This window comes from Meleagris gallopavo, chromosome 4 (genome assembly GCF_000146605.3).
Source record: "Meleagris gallopavo isolate NT-WF06-2002-E0010 breed Aviagen turkey brand Nicholas breeding stock chromosome 4, Turkey_5.1, whole genome shotgun sequence".
NCBI lineage: Eukaryota > Metazoa > Chordata > Aves > Galliformes > Phasianidae > Meleagris > Meleagris gallopavo.
Genome location: NC_015014.2, coordinates 13,690,551 through 13,703,653, shown reverse-complemented (window position 1 = coordinate 13,703,653; position 13,103 = coordinate 13,690,551). Strand labels below are relative to the sequence as shown.

General features: G+C 43.2%; 2 protein-coding genes and 1 long non-coding RNA gene across 5 annotated transcripts in view; 1 reads left to right on the top strand and 2 right to left on the bottom strand.

Moving 5' to 3' along the window:
* The window catches only part of INTS10 (integrator complex subunit 10), a 9,412-nt gene extending 9,030 nt beyond the window's left edge, over positions 1-382 (bottom strand). Inside the window, exon 1 of the mRNA XM_019614526.2 lies at positions 377-382. Within this exon, the coding sequence (XP_019470071.2) occupies positions 377-382 (6 nt within the window). The remainder of the gene's footprint in view (positions 1-376) is intronic.
* On the top strand, positions 7-10,769 carry HGSNAT (heparan-alpha-glucosaminide N-acetyltransferase). 3 transcript variants are annotated; one of them, XM_031553024.1, is made up of 18 exons: positions 120-192; positions 298-411; positions 509-630; positions 1,520-1,589; positions 2,218-2,287; positions 3,389-3,495; positions 3,939-4,015; positions 4,585-4,615; positions 4,832-4,992; positions 5,280-5,395; positions 6,067-6,188; positions 6,643-6,769; positions 6,925-7,011; positions 7,589-7,666; positions 7,798-7,868; positions 7,986-8,098; positions 9,109-9,303; positions 9,947-10,769. In XM_031553024.1, coding segments are annotated over exons 2-17 (1,536 nt in total). In that variant the 5' UTR covers positions 120-192; positions 298-409; the 3' UTR covers positions 9,291-9,303; positions 9,947-10,769. The 3 variants fall into 3 exon arrangements, with proteins under 3 accessions (XP_031408885.1, XP_031408884.1, XP_031408886.1); XM_031553025.1 differs by having other exon boundaries at positions 7-192; positions 9,109-10,769; XM_031553026.1 differs by lacking the exons at positions 120-192; positions 298-411; positions 509-630; positions 2,218-2,287 and having other exon boundaries at positions 9,109-10,769.
* Positions 10,770-10,857: 88 nt separating this feature from the next.
* LOC104910558 lies at positions 10,858-13,097 on the bottom strand. The gene is made up of 2 exons (XR_793194.2): positions 12,950-13,097; positions 10,858-11,235 (listed from the first exon to the last, which is right to left on the bottom strand). It is a non-coding gene; the product is annotated as an uncharacterized LOC104910558 (long non-coding RNA).
* Positions 13,098-13,103: the final 6 nt, after the last annotated feature.

Here is a 13,103-nt window from a genome sequence, read left to right as displayed (position 1 = left end):
GAGCCGCGCGGCGACTAGCCCGCGGCCTGCGGCCCGGTTCGCCTCACCCTCCGCTTCCTCCGCAGTGCTCCTACCAGCTTCTGGCCGTCGTCCCGCCGAGCGACGGGGCCCGGGCGCGGCGGCCGTGGTGGACACCCAGCATCCGCTCAGCCTGCTGCTCAACGGCTCCCTGGCCGGCAGCGAGCTCTGCAAGTAGGTGCCACCGCCCCGGCTCTTCGTCTGTGCTGCTGGGTTTTTGTTTCCCCCGCGCTGCGACTGAGATTTATCGTAGCCCTTCAACCTCTTTCCTGATCATAGAGCCTGGAGTTCGCCACGCTGTGGGTTACGCTGGGTGTGTCTGGATGTGGGGCTGACCTGTGCTGGGGCCTGGTCTCACTTGCATAGAGGCAGTGGTGCGAGGAGATGGGTGATGTGAGTTCAGGAAAGGTGATGCTCACCCTTCAGCTCTCTGAGTGATGCCCTGTTATCTACATGGAGCAGCAAGTTCTGTCTCCCTTTTCCTTTGCAGGATTCAGTATCACTTTGGAGAGTTTGGCAATTACTCCCTAGTGGTAAAGACCCTACACACAAGTGCCAAAACCATTTCTTGTGACATAATCATCAATGAAGGCCCCATCAACAGCTACCTCCGTATGTAATGCTCAGCTTTCCTCTTACATTCTGCAACATGCATCTCTCAATAAAGCCAGATACCTAAAATGCCTCTGTAGCTACCTGTGTTGTGTTGAAATGTGCAACGGACCTGTACGTCTTCTCTCTCAGTGTTTTGCCTGTTTACATTTTACATCCCTGCCTGAAGACCCTGGCCAGGATCAGGTCTCTTCACATTTTTGGAGTAGAAATTAGCCTCACCAAAATCAGTGGGTATTTTATCCACAGGGAGATTTTATCATCGTTAGTTCCTCTTTCCCTCCATGTTTCTGAAAATACACAGGACCCTTGTTCTTCCCTCTGTCCTGCGTCTCTCACAAAACAGGAAACAAACCATAGTGTTTGGATTTCTATTTTGTTGTGCTCTTAATTTTCAACCTGCTGTCTTACTTTTTTTGTTCATTTCCTTTCCCAGGCCTTCTTTAATCTCTCATCTCTTCCATTCCTCTCCTTTGTATTAAGTTTTTCTTCAGTCCTTCCAGTTCTCCAGCTATAAAGAAAAATCCTTCACACTTTCAAATGTTATTACTGTCTCCCTGTCCTCTTCTCATTGAGGCTATCTCTGAATCTCTAGTTTTTTCATCAGAACATATGGCACATCAACTCTTTCTTCACTATTGCCTCAGTGCACATTTATTTTGCCCTTTTTTATGCCAAAATGTGCAGTTGCTGATTGCTAGCTTGCTTCAGTTCTTTTTTTTTCTCTTTGTGGGACTCAGACTGGGTATAAATATTCCGTGGAGAAAGCGGTGTGATGGATGGTGGGTTGAGTTTGTTGTTGTGTTTATATCACAGTAGACCAAATCCCTGCCCATGAGCAGTTCTGTTGTGTAAGATACAGAGTTGTGTTCTTCTCTTTTCCATGTAGCTATCCTCTTTGCTTTCCTGGTTTATTCGGGGATCCTTGCTATCGTGATCATCTGTCGCCTTGTTATGAAGTAAGTGAACAGTGTGCTAACATCTCCTCATACATGAGATGGGGTCACCCATTTAAAAGTAGTGTGGTAGTGCTTTGGAGTCCCTGCTTGCAGGTAAGACTGCTGCCAGGCTGCCATGTACAGGTCAAGCTGTACTAGCTGTCCATGCAATGACAAATGCAGAGTGATGTGATTTCTCTTGAGGGATAACTTATAGCTTGCTAGCTCATGTGCAGAGCAGTTGCTGGAGAGCAGCAGACATCAGCCATAAGCTGATGCACACTCTGCTTTGTTCTCCTGTGACTTGTTCCCGAGAACAAATCAGCAGTACAAGTCAGTGGGACCTAAGCATCTTTAACATCTGTGGTCTTATGTCATGTGTACTGAGCGATATCAGTCCCTGTCTGTGGACAGCCTGAGAGTAGAGGTCCCAAACTTGAGCTTGTGGCAGTGTCATTAGATAAATGGATGTAACTGGGTTCACAGGTACTGGTTGTATATCAGTATTACATACATGCATTGGAGAAACATGGATAGAGGCCATCCCAGCTTTTGATTTATACTACTGAATAGTTGACGTTAAGACGGAATTGGCTGTGAAGCAGCCAATTTTTTTTGTTTTGTCTGTTAAACTGTTACTAATTTGCAGAATTGGTCCAGTCAGAAACTGGGTTTACAAGAAACTGAACCCTAGGGAAACTGATCGTCTGATTAATTCTGTGAGTGACCGAAGTACCTTTCATTTGCATTTGGTGGTGGTGGTTTAACCTCAGAATAATGCATACTGTCTGGGCATCTGGGGGATTATTTATTACTTGCCATCTTCTTGTGCCTATTGCCTTTGCCAAATCTTAGTGTCAGACAGGCAGTTTTATGTCAATGGAGAGTGCTGGGTTGGGTTTCCAGGTAGGAGTTGTGGATTCCTCGCAGAACTCTTGCAAGCTGGGAATATCTAGCTTTCTGCCTCCTTAGTTCCCTCGAAGGACACGCATCTGTGAAAACTGTCCCCAGTTGACACAAGAGTATAAGGGTGGGGTTGAAGTTCCGGCTTGTGTGTTTGCTTGCAGCACAATAGGAATTTTCATGGAGCTAAGCTTAAATCAAGATTCCTTTGACAGCCCTAGAGTTGTCATTTCTGTGGGCCATGTTTTATACTAGAATATAGATGGATTGTCACAGTCTGGGCTTCATATCTAGCAAGTCTGAACCTGCATGGAGTCAGAAGAGCTGGGAGCATAGCTCCGGTGCAATTCTTGAAATTGCTTATCTCCAGTTATCCATGTTAAAGCAATGTTGCTGCCTTATGCTGTTACTGGAGCTGATCAAGTGGTTTAGGGAACCTGTCTGGAAAGAAGCCGGTCCTGCTTTTAAAAATATTCATTTTCTGCTGGTTTAGCTCCCTGAATGGTCTCTCTGTGTGTCACACAAGTGCTTTTGGGTGGGATAGGATGGGATGGGACTGATCCTGTTGATGAGAATCAGCAGCTGGATCTGCTCAGCTCAGTTGTAAAGCTGCCCTCACAGGGATGGCAAGTCTGTGGTTGATTTGGACTGAACCCAGCTCCCACAAATCTCAAACATAGGATTTTCTCCTTGGCTTATTGTTTCTACCCTGATCAAAGATAGAATACAGAGCATCTGCATTTTCCTGTCGAATACTATTGCTACACTACAGAGCCACTAAGGGGTTAGAAATAGCAAGTGGGGAAGCAAAAAGAAAAGGAGGATGGGGAGAACCAGGACAAACATGGTGTGCAAACCCATGCAGGTCCATAGCCAGCCACTGACTTGCTTTTCTTGTGTCCGATTTGTTCCTTCAGGAGCTGGGGTCCCCAAGCACCACAGACTCCATTAGCACAGATCCTTCCCCGCGTCTGTGGCGTGCAACCTCTCAGCAACGACTGCGTTCTCTGGACACGTTCCGAGGGTGAGCATAAGACCTTGCCCAAAAGCAGCTCTCCCAAGGGGTGGGAGATTTGTCCAAAGACAGATTGACAGTATATGGAAATACAGTGGAACCCCAAAAGCATTTAACTTGAACAATAATCAAAATTTTAATGATTACTGTTGAAGCATTGCATAGATCTAGTTTGAGGAGATGTTAAGGTTGTGGTTCATGGTGGAAAAGGGCAACCTATGTTTAGCATGAAAATGTAATGTGAAGGTGCTTACTTCAGTTCACTACTATGATCTTTGAAATACTGCTTCTTGTTCAGCAATACTGGAAGCTTCGTATATAATCTTTCTTTGAAAATAAACTATTAGATCTCACAGTTGGAAATATTTTAATGGAATAAATGTTAACTGTGTTTGCACATATGTATTTCATTGACATGTGGTACTTTCTGTGTTTTCGTTGTTTCTTTTTAGCCTCTCTCTTATAATTATGGTGTTTGTTAACTATGGAGGAGGAAAATACTGGTTCTTCAAACATGAGAGTTGGAATGGTAAAGTACAATTGAGACACAGCTAATCTGCATTTTAAGTTCAATATCTCGATATGGTTACCTGCTGCATTGTTTAGTTGAAGGCTGGGATGCTCTTCTGATTTGCATCAGTACAGTATCTAGCCTTTTAGGCTAATGGGAGAAGCAATGCATATGTAAAGATTTCAAATCACAATCTGTTTGTAAGCTTGTTATTTTTGACATAGTATAATATTTTTAGCTTTTAAAAACCGTGGTCATTAAACAGAGTCTAGTATTATAATCAAGCCCATGGTGCTTGATGCTGTGCAACCATCAAGCTGATGGGGGAGGGGTTCTGCAGTGTGTTGCTCCGGTGGAGAATAGCAAGGATTCCTGTCCTGAAATCTTTCCTGAGACACAGTTATGAACCTGTTTTTTGAGGAATGGTAAAAGCAGTGAAACGAGATGATTAAATCTTTCTATGTTTTGCTTATAACGTTTTTTAGATTTTGGGACATAAAATGACCTCTGGAAACTCATCAATAATGCTGTTAAAGTTTAGGGAAGTTTTGAGGAAAGTAATGTGTTCCTTCTTATTTCTTTTGTAGGATTAACAGTGGCAGACCTGGTTTTTCCATGGTAGGTCTTCCTGAAGAATAGTGTGTCAAGTGATGTTAAGGGTTGCCAGGGGAACATTGCAAACTTCCTGCTTTTGTATGGAAATTGATTTGAAGGAGTGAATTTGTGTTAAACAGCTGTTAGGAACTTACCCTTCTTGATGACAGCACGGTCCCTATGAACCAGTAGAGCAGCTGAATGCTCTTAGCTGCTTTGTATCCTCTTTCTGTTCTGTAGGTTTGTGTTCATCATGGGCACATCAATATCACTGTCGCTGAGCTCCATGCTGAGGTGGGGAAGTTCTAAGCAGAAGGTGCTTGGGAAAATCCTCTGGAGGAGTTTTCTGCTAACCCTGCTGGGAGTCATAGTTGTGAATCCTAATTACTGCCTTGGAGCATGTGAGCGAAACCCTCTTTCTGTTGTTCTGCCTCTTTGGCTGGGCTGTCTCCTATAGGAGACTGACGCAATTCTTTCTGTCTAACCCCTGTGCTGGGAACTGTTTATCATCTTAGTGTTGACTTGCCAAGGGTTACGATTTACAGACAGTCAAGTGGCAGAACAGAGGTGCCCCACACACTTGCAGGTGCAGTGGCTCTGAGCTCTGCCTGGGGAAGAGTGGCTTCGTATTTATGAAGGTGCCCATGTCAAGAGTGTTTCTCTTTCACACTGCATGTATTTTTTCCAGTGTCCTGGGAAAACCTGCGCATCCCCGGAGTACTTCAGAGACTGGGACTGACATATCTAGTGGTTGCTGCTCTTGAACTCCTGTTTACAAGAGCTGGTGCTGACAGTGGGACTTTGGTAAGTTACATGGGAAGGTAACACATGATAGGGCTTGAGAGTTTTTGCTCTTGTTTGAGTATAAAGAACATGTAGCATCTTATTTGGTGTGCCACATAGCATGACCTGGTGAAAATATCAGGGAACGCACACCTTTCAGTCTCCCCCTCTGCATTTAATCATGTCTATCTTTGCTTTATTTGAGGATTTCACTGATCCATCTTGATGGTGTTTAGAAGCAGACATTCCCAGGCATTTCTGATGACTTTCCACTGCCAAGGAACCGCAGGGACGGGCATCTCTATGCTGAATCCTGCGGCCTCTGTTTTGTCCAGTTAATTTTGGCAGTGGTTTTTCACAGCAGGGGAAAGTAATACTGCTTTTTGGCTTTTCTGGAATCTGTTTTCCCAAAAGGCTTTGTTCTACTCAAGACTCAAGATTCCTTGTGACATTTTTCAAGCTGAAAAACATTGTGGGTTTTTGTTTTGGTTTGTTTCCTACCCCCCTCCTCAAAGAATTAAGTGTCTGGAAATTGTTTATGAAGATGAAAGGTCCATTGGCAGAACCCAGTTTTCAACAAAAACAGCCCTCTCTTGTGTCTGGGGAACTGCCTGTCAAGAAGTACAGGATGTCCCCAGGGGCATGTTTTTCACTTGTAAGTTAATATTTCCCCTTCCCTCCATCTCATGCAGGAGATGTCATATCCTGCTCTGCAGGATGTTCTCCCCTTCTGGCCACAGTGGATCTTCATTCTGACGTTAGAAGTGATTTGGCTGTGCCTGACATTTTTGTTACCAGTGCCAGGTTGTCCCAGGTAAGACTGCACTCAGACTACTTTCTGTGGGGCATCAGATTATGTATTTTCTGTGTGGAGGGAGAAAAAAGTTATAGGGATAGGACAAAGATGAAAGCCCTAAGGGCAGGAGGCTGAAGGGAAGAATTTATCATATAAAGAAGCTTTTACTTTGGTATTAAATTAACTGGTGTGAAAAGGTGACATCACCTGTCAGAAGAAGAGGCTTACAGTCTTTCTCAGGCCTTTGTACAGCAATATACAATAATCACAACATCATCCCGAGTCCTGGGTCAGCACTTGTAGAGGAGGTAGAGCAGCCAGCTAAACAGCCAGGGCTGAACTGAAGCCTTGCTTTAGGTTCCTGCCCGTACCCTTGAGACCAGCTGTCACATAGGACCTGCATTTCACTGTGTGCCTCTGGCCAGAGAGGACATCTAGCATCAATGCTGTAAATTGTTTGTTTCTGTCCTAGGGGCTATCTTGGTCCTGGGGGCATTGGAGATTTTGGAAAGTATGCTAACTGCACTGGAGGAGCAGCTGGTTACATTGATCGTTTGGTTCTTGGAGAAAAGCATATATATCAGCATCCCTCTTGCAATGTAAGTAGGTTTTGGTTTGCAGTATGAAGCTGTAGGCTACCACCAAGTGCAGCGGTGAGGAGGGGGTTGGGAAAGACGTGTGTGCTGAAGAGGAGTCTGGAAAAGAAAGGATACTGATTGCTTGGTTACCTTGTAATAACTGCTCTCTGTTTAAGGTGCTTTACCAAACAACAGTGCCATATGATCCTGAAGGGATCCTGGGGACCATAAATACCATTTTAATGGCATTTCTGGGACTGCAGGTACCTCTTTTTTTCTGTATGTTGCATGGGAAAATTTTAGGGCATCTTGGATGTGGGGAGGCAACTTGTTTTATTTGTGGTTGAGACTGGCTCTAACAAAATCTTTTCTAGAGCAGTGCTTTCAGGCCACGTAGCCTAAGGTGGGTGTCAGAGAAGTGGAATCTAACCTGGCAGTAACTTGAAAAGGAACATGAACTCTGAGCAGGCTGGGATGGATGCAGTGCCAAGAAGTTGTTTGGCCTGGTCAGGGAGTGAGCATCAGTTTGTTCCTTTGTGCAGTCCCTTGCTGAGGGTTGGGAGGTGGAGTTTGAGTCACAGTGTTGTCCTAACAAAGTTGCTCATCCCATTCTTCAGTATTAACAGTAGAAAAGGGATATGAGGGGTGCCTCTGCTGCGGAATAATTTGCATTTAGGTGTTTCTCTCATCTGTGTACATTCTTTGCAAAGTTTCAATTTCTCAGCCTTTCAGAGACTTAGCTGATATTGGTGTCCCTTGCCTGTAGCCAATGCCACTATGTTTTGAGAGCCAGATATATTTGCAGGCCTTAATTCACTTTTTGTATTCTGCTTGTACTAGGCAGGAAAAATTATCTTGTCATACAAAGACCAGCACAAACAGATTATGAGCCGGTTCTTAATCTGGAGCTTAGTAATGGTAAGCTATTTCACCTAGTGTGGTCTAAGTATCACTGGGTAGCTTCCTAATAGACCCGTCTTCTTGTTCAACACAAACAGTCTGAAATGTTGCAGTGCTTATATAAACTTCGGTAACTTATTTTATTGCAGGGAATTATTTCTGCTATCTTGACAAAATGTTCTAAAGAAGAAGGGTTTATTCCCATAAACAAGAATTTATGGTAAGCTGAGAGCTTTTAGTATGACCTTAAAGTGTTATTTTACCAGTTTTCCCTTTCTTGTATCGTGATCTGTATGCATCACTTATCTCTCTAACCTCCTACTGAAAATGTGCATAGGTCAACATCATATGTGACAACCATGAGCTGCTTTGCCTTCATCCTCTTACTGCTGATGTATTACCTTGTGGATGTCAAGAGACTGTGGTCAGGTACTCCATTTTTCTACCCAGGTCAGTGAAAGCACAGCAGGAAACGCATTCCTTCCAGTTCTTTCTGAACTATTCTGTTACGTTTCTGTACCTCCTTTGTCTTCAAAGGAGTTGGGATTTTGAATGAGGTACCTTGAAGGAGGTCAAAATGGTTAGCTTGAGCTGAATTTTTGCACAGAATTGAGAGACTAGACCAGAAATTTAAGGGAGATGGACTGCCAGTATTTAAATAAGGGCTGGAAGCTGCTGTTGCCACATGACTGTTTTAAATTTCATCTTGAGTTCAGAGAGCGGCTGCCTAGCACCAAGCAAAATACCACAGCTGGCTCTCAGTTGGTTTGGAAAGGACTGCAGAGACTTAGCTAACTTAGTGGGAAACTCAAAGGCCTGTCAGCAGAGTACTACCACTTCTGAAGATGTGGAAGACAAAATCCCCTGGGCAGCCACATAGGTTCTCTCTGTGTTTTTAGATAAGCCTGTCTCCCAAAGCATCTCATTGTGGTTTTAACCACACTGGGCTCGTGACATACATTTGAGGACAGAGTGCAAACCCACAGCATAGGGAACATTTCTTCAGCTTTGGTATCTGGACAGGAAGATGGGTAGGGTAACAGCATGGTATCATATCTCCTACCAGAAATCCCAAAGCTTTGAAGGGCAGTCAGCATTTGTTTGGAAAGGCAGTAGATCTGAACAAATAGGTTGGCCCCCAGCCACTCTAAAGACAATAACTGTGATTATTTTTGTCAGTAGAATTGTGGGAGCATCGATCTGGTTGTATTTTCAATTTAGCATATAGGTTATCTACGTTTGTTTTCAATAAACATTTTTAGTGGTGAAGTCCCTCAGACAATGTGTGAAAGCAAACACATATGCAGAGCATTCTTTGGGCAAGGACCATTAGCTGCTGGGATTGGCTGTTATTGTTTCAATGTCATTCCATTTCATAAGCTTGGCATGCCTATGCCTGCTGCTTCTGCAGCAAGCTCATGCTTGCTCTTTTGGATGCTAAGACCTGTGCTTACTTTCAGGAATGAACTCAATCCTGGTCTACATTGGACACGAAGTGTTTGAAAACTATTTCCCTTTCAAGTGGAAGATGCAAGACAGTCAATCCCATGCAGAGCATCTGACTCAAAACCTCACTGCAACAACTCTTTGGGTCATAATATCATATATACTTTACAGGAAAAAGATATTCTGGAAAATCTGATGGAGGTGGTCAGGTAGGCCTACATGCTGTTGAGGCAAAGACATAAATGGATTAGCCTGAGATGTTGCCAATTCTGCTGGATTGTATTTATAAAAAGGGATCCTAGTTCAAGTTTACATTTCCATGGACGTTGCGATCAAGACTTCATGTGACTTAAGGACCATATTTTTGTATTTACCTAGAACTTATTAATCTGTTGCAGTTGCTCTATTTCTACTTACTGCACTTTTAAAATATTTTACTGATCTCCTACTTTCGTACAGAGACAATGACTATATTGCAACACTTGGTATTTAAAGACAGCCTGATGTTGCTCATGAAAGGAACTGTAAGGGAGCTTAGTGGTGATTGCAAGGGATTACCAGAAGGGACTATGGTCACTGTCATTGCATGTGACAAGGCACCTAAATCAGAAGCTGGGGCTTGTAAAAGCTCTTGACACCTGCAGTATCCCAGCACCAGTTATGGGCACACATTTGGTGCAGCCATGTCATGTCCCTCTTGTGGAGGGAGGAAGGAATGACTGGATTTGCAGATGCCCCCAGTTATATTTAGGTGAAATAACACCCCAAATCTGTGCATAAGAGAAAAAAGGATCAACTTTAATAGGTGAATTCTACAAAACAGTTATTGTCTGTATGTTGGCTCCCCCACAGTTATACCTACTTGAGCTGTGTGGTTTTTGACGAAGTTCAAGTAAGCCTTGTGTTACTTCAAGAGGAAAAGGAAGAAATGAGAGAGAGAGAGATCACTAGTCCTGGATTCAAGGCCATGCCTGCTGAGAGGGGTACTCCGCATGTTGAAAAAAGGAAGTAGCAGCACTAAGAAGGGCTGGGCCAACCCCCTAGCCCCTATTTGGGATTGTAGTTGGCTTCAGTTGTAGGACCAGCTGAGACATCAGCTTCCAGGCATTACTGGGCTTGTCCCTTAGAACCATCTTCTTTTTCACTCGGTAGCACTGGCTGAGTCCTCAGCTCTGCACTGGGGTGAGTAGTGCAGTAACTGTTGGGGAAAGCTCAGGGCTGCCTGTGTGCTGCAGAGGCCAGTGCCTCAGCTCATCTGTTTGCCTTTTGCTGTTGTCTGGGCTGGGATCCACGCTAGCATCCTCCAGAAGCCTGCTGCCTAAGACCTCTTTTAATGGGTTATTAATTGGTGTGCTGCTGCTATAGGTTCAGCAGTTCACTTAGGGATGTTCTGGGCCTTTGTGTTATGAACCTCTAGCATAGATCAAGTCTGAATTTCACATGCTACATTTTGAGTGGAGAAAGGCCACGCACTTGGATGCTGAAGTTCAATGAGAGCAATCTTCTTTATAAGTGGACTTCCATGAAAGCTCTGAATATAAAATGCAGCAACACAGGAACAATTCAGCCCAAAACAAAACATACCAGTTAATCTCTGTCTAAGATATTTGTCAACTCATTTCTGTTGTGATTTCCAAACTAATGCTAATAAAAAGCCTGAAGTATCTTCTTCTCATTTCTATGCATGTATATGGAAGAAAGTAAGACACACCTTAGTGTAATGCCTATGAGAAAGAAAAAAACAAACTAACAGATTACAGTAGTGTTTTTAAACCAAGTTTTATTTATAAAGTTCAGTCTACCTTCACAAGGAAACCAAGCAGTGGCCAAATACTGAGTTGTGTTCATGTACTGCAGAACTTACTGCTTGCAGGGAACTTCTATACATTTAGAAAAGTGATTTTTCCACTGCTCTGCTGCTGTTAGGATAAATAAAAGCCTTCCTCTCTCTCCTTGAGAGAGGATGCTTCATGATCCAGTTCATTCACGTAAGAGTCTGAAGGAGCAGTATTTTCTCATTAATGCAGAACCTATGCAAGACCACCATGAGATTTTCCCCACAGCGTGAGACCTGGCGCTCCATGGCCAGGCGGAAGTCTTCTTTCACTCCTTTTGTTATACCCCGGGTAACTGTGTGATGCCTTCAGCCGTGAAAGAAAGAGAGAGACAAAAACCAAATCAGGGTTATTTGGAGCACTACAGGAATTTATGAGGTGCTATGTGTCACTACCTGCACACCTATCATACTTGAGTTTATAGCAGATCTGAAGCTTGTATGACTATTCAAGTTTGTGTTTAGTAGTGTAAAAGTTCTCCAAAAGTTTGGAGTTCTTTAAGTGACTATGCTTTCTATGCTTTGGTTATAGGGGCTATTAGGAAAGAAAACAATGCAGTTCTGGCTAACAGGACAATTGATTTTATTAACCTAGCATTTTGTGATTATCTCCATGCATGGAGGGTGCACAAAGGAAGCACTGAATCCTATGGGTACTAATTAATACAAGGCGCAGGGAACTCTTCACAGACCAACACAAAGCACAGAAATCAAGCCAAGTTGAGTGTGCACCAGTACAAGTCGCTCTTAGGGAGATACTAGATATCAGAAAGTATTTATTCTAAGAAGAAGATCAAGAATTGTTTTCAAACAGAACAAAAAGGCTACTAACTGAGCAAGATAAAGCACTTCTGGCTGGTGAAACTCAGTTTACTGCCCTGGAAAAGGCCTTTCTTATTAATGGCTCTTCATCCTCACGCTGGCCTGTTATGCTTAATAGTGAAGTCTTGTCCATAGAACTGTGTTCTGCAGTGCTGAAGCTCCAGGCTTCACTCACACTGATCCATAACTCTGTACACTTAGACCAAAACTTGATAGCATTTATCTGCAAGCCACACTTGGTCCAGGAGGCAACGAGTATGTCCTGAAATGAAAGCCTTAGCACTACTAAGGGAACAGCATAAAAACAATGAGAAAAGTAAAAGTGTTAGCTTTGAGAGAAGTCCTTAGTCAGAGATAAGAAGTGAAGACCTGGACCAAACCCAGCATGCACAGTGAGAGACAGAAAGGAAACAAATGGTGAAGGCACACCAATGCTGGAAATGAAGAATGGCAAAGTCTAGGAACTGCCCTAATAGAAATAGCATTCCATCTTCAATTAAACCATCCATTCCAGAATTTGAGAGGAAACCTGTTGAAATTGAATTCTGTTCTCAGTCACTCTCCTTCTGCTGGAACAGCAGAGACCTCTGTTATACATGGAAAAGGCAAAAAGGCTACTGAAAAACTAGAGCTAGGTTGGGCAAAGCAAAACTGCACTGAAAACACTCTAGGATCCTCAGTTTACAGGGTAAGTCATTTTCCATCTTCACTGCCTTAAATGTTGCTGGCAGTTGAGTGCTATGGTCAGTTACCTAAAGGTTGTAACAACCTATAACTACAGAGCAAGACAGCAGAACTCTTGAAGATGGCTGTCATGTAACAGCTGGACAACAGATAACATTTCAGAACAGCTCAACTGACAAGAAGTAGCTACAAATGGATCCAGAATTATTTTGAAAAGGGTATGTGCTTGCAAATACATGACTGAACACTGCAATTGTTTCAGCAAATTTCTACTTCTGTTTAATTCAAGAGATTTATTAAATCGAGAGTTGAAAGGACAGATACTGGCAATTTATGAAAAAAAATAAAATAAAATGTTATATAGAACAACATGATTTGCCAGGCAATGTAGGCACAAATGGAGAGGGGAAAAAAAATAAAGATAAATATTGAATAATAAGTTGCTGAAAACCATGGGCAGTAAAACATGTTGACAAAACACAGCACACTATGAGTGGGGTTTTTCCACTTGGTACCTGTCAGCAGTCTGTATGCTGGGCTGTAGCACAGGTATGAATTCCTGCTGCAGTAACCCCATGGGAGGGCTAGAAGTCCTTTAAAAAACAGCAAATAGCAGTATTCAAACACCCACACACCAATTCATCCTCTGGTGCAAAACAACCGTCCAGA

Bases quoted from the DNA above. Each gene is read 5' to 3' on its own strand.
- HGSNAT (XM_031553025.1), top strand. The intron at 4,993-5,279 runs GTGAGCGAAACC...TATTTTTTCCAG, and splicing joins TAATTACTGCCTTGGAGCAT to TGTCCTGGGAAAACCTGCGC. The intron at 6,189-6,642 runs GTAAGACTGCAC...TTTCTGTCCTAG, and splicing joins CCAGTGCCAGGTTGTCCCAG to GGGCTATCTTGGTCCTGGGG.